The sequence below is a fragment of the Notothenia coriiceps genome, unplaced genomic scaffold (assembly GCF_000735185.1).
Source record: "Notothenia coriiceps isolate Sejong01 unplaced genomic scaffold, NC01 NC01_scaffold00031376, whole genome shotgun sequence".
NCBI classification, from domain to species: Eukaryota; Metazoa; Chordata; class Actinopteri; order Perciformes; family Nototheniidae; genus Notothenia; species Notothenia coriiceps.
Window position 1 is genome coordinate 1 of NW_011364077.1, and position 2,142 is coordinate 2,142.

At 40.0% G+C, this 2,142-nt stretch overlaps 1 protein-coding gene across 1 annotated transcript; it reads right to left on the minus strand.

Annotated features, from left to right (window-relative positions):
* Positions 1–621: 621 nt before the first annotated feature.
* On the minus strand, positions 622–1,532 carry LOC104959916 (voltage-dependent N-type calcium channel subunit alpha-1B-like; the record flags this gene model as incomplete). The annotated part of the gene is made up of 2 exons (XM_010787827.1): positions 622–809; positions 1,380–1,532. Coding segments are annotated over 2 exons (341 nt in total), but the record flags the coding sequence as incomplete, so codon positions are not given.
* Positions 1,533–2,142: the final 610 nt, after the last annotated feature.

Consider the following 2,142-nt stretch of genomic DNA (forward strand, 5'->3'; position numbering starts at 1 on the left):
ACTTCACAGCGGGCGGAACTTGTCATAAAGTCCGCGATAATAAAGCCCACCCATTTAGAGGGAAGATATGATTGCTCAATTGTACTGTCATTTTACATTACTCTCTCGTTCAGTTACCCTAGCTGGCCCTCTGTGAATTCATAGCTAGACCACCAATCAGCTCCTATCTTCACAGGAACTCGCAGACGGCCAAAAGGAGAAGCTGAACATGCAGATTCGAAAGGATTTATTTCTTTGGATATGTTATTTTAAATACAATTAAATCAAGTTATTTTTGGTAAAACTAATGAAAAATAAAAATAAATTATGTTTTCAATTTTTCTTTTAAAAAAAAATAACTTAGGCCCTAGACGGCTCACCACTGGGTCAATCCCAAATGTTGTATTTTGTAGACTTTGTGAACTTTTCTCCCAGATGAACACATTGGCCATACTTAAAACTAGATGACATCAACAAATAAAGTTAGCCTACAAATCAGTGCTCTGTGGTTTGCAGCATGCAGACAGGTTGACCTGGGATGGGTCAAACTCCCGGCCTGATTTCTTTTTGTTTCAGTCTGCCACTACCTAACAGACAGTGCTTTACAAACATTTCAGATGTGCTTCCTGTCAGTGGACTCACGTTGTAGAGGATCTCTACCCATCCCTCCATGGTGATGCACTGGAACACAGTGAGAATAGCGAAGAGGATGTTGTCGAAGTTAGTGATGCCGTAGTTGGGTCCCGTCCAGTACTCCTTGCAGATGGTGCCGTTCTCGCAAGTCCTGGCCGGAGCCTCCAGGCCGCAGGGGAAATCTGCCACCTGTTCGTCTGCAGCAAACACACAGTTCGCACACCGTCACAGACACAAAACACAATAACATGCCGAGGTATTTTTAGAGAAGGCAGTGGATGTATTATGTAAAAGTACTTCTCATTATACAGTAGATTCAGAAGAACATTCCTTCTAATGCACAATATATAATAATAAAGAAGCATAAACCTCCTTTTGTCCCTGAACCAGATGCAGACATCACAGACAGTTAAAGACAGGGATACTTTAGAGTTTTTTTTTTTAATCTTTAATAAAGGCATTTAGTTATTTTTAATCTCTTGTGATATACTACTGTCTCTTATTCCCATAATCTGCCAATAATGGAATGGCGGTTGTGTATGCACATTGTTTTTGCCGTGCAGAATATATTGACAGCTGGAGAACGGCAGACAAAGGAGCACAAATGGATGGAGTTTTACGGCACTGTACAAAGATTTAAAGAATGCCTGGGTCAGCAGTGTTTCCATAAGCCATTACATGGGGATGATTAATATCAATGTACATATAATAACCATGCCTAGATTCACATTGTGAGCGTGTGTGTCCCTTGCTGGTCTCTAACTCACCGGTGTCTATCCTGAAGCAGGTGCGATGGAACTTTCCCATGTAGAAGTCGAGGCCGATGATGGCGAACATGAGGATTGCAAAGAAGAGCAGCAAGCCGATCTGCAGCAGAGGTACCATGGCCTTCATTATGGACTTCAGTACCACCTGCAGACCTGGTGCAGACAAGGGAAAGATGCATTTCAAAACTGACATTTAATAATTATTCATTTATATTGTGTTAGCCTTTATTGGAGAGAGTGGGGACAGACAGGAAACACAACATGTTAAGACTGATAAATCAGTGTGACATTGTGTTCATGTTACCAGATTCCTGATTGGTCGTAGTGTTATTTATGTTTTTGTTTGAACTAATCAGAAGAAGCAATACATCCTGCCGACATGATTTCAAGTTGGCATTGGGTTCTGCCAACAAAGCTCTCATGGTGGATTGTTTCTCCAGCTGAGGGAGTCATTAATGGGCACAACACCAGACATATTATAGACATTCTCTCGATTGAGTTAATGCTATAACATATTGCGTGAACATAAAATACATTTGAACAGTTCCCTTGGTTGTTACTTATGAAAGCATTTGACATGAATACACATAGCGAGTACCTGGTGTTTACATTCATGTGAGACTGACTATGTCTCTTAGAAAATCAGGTTTTATAGTACTGAATTGATTTGTCATTATCATTTTCCTGATACATAATCAGAAAATCTTGTTCTTGTTTATATTTACTGGAAACTTTTCTTTTTTCTCTAATAGAATGAGACGCT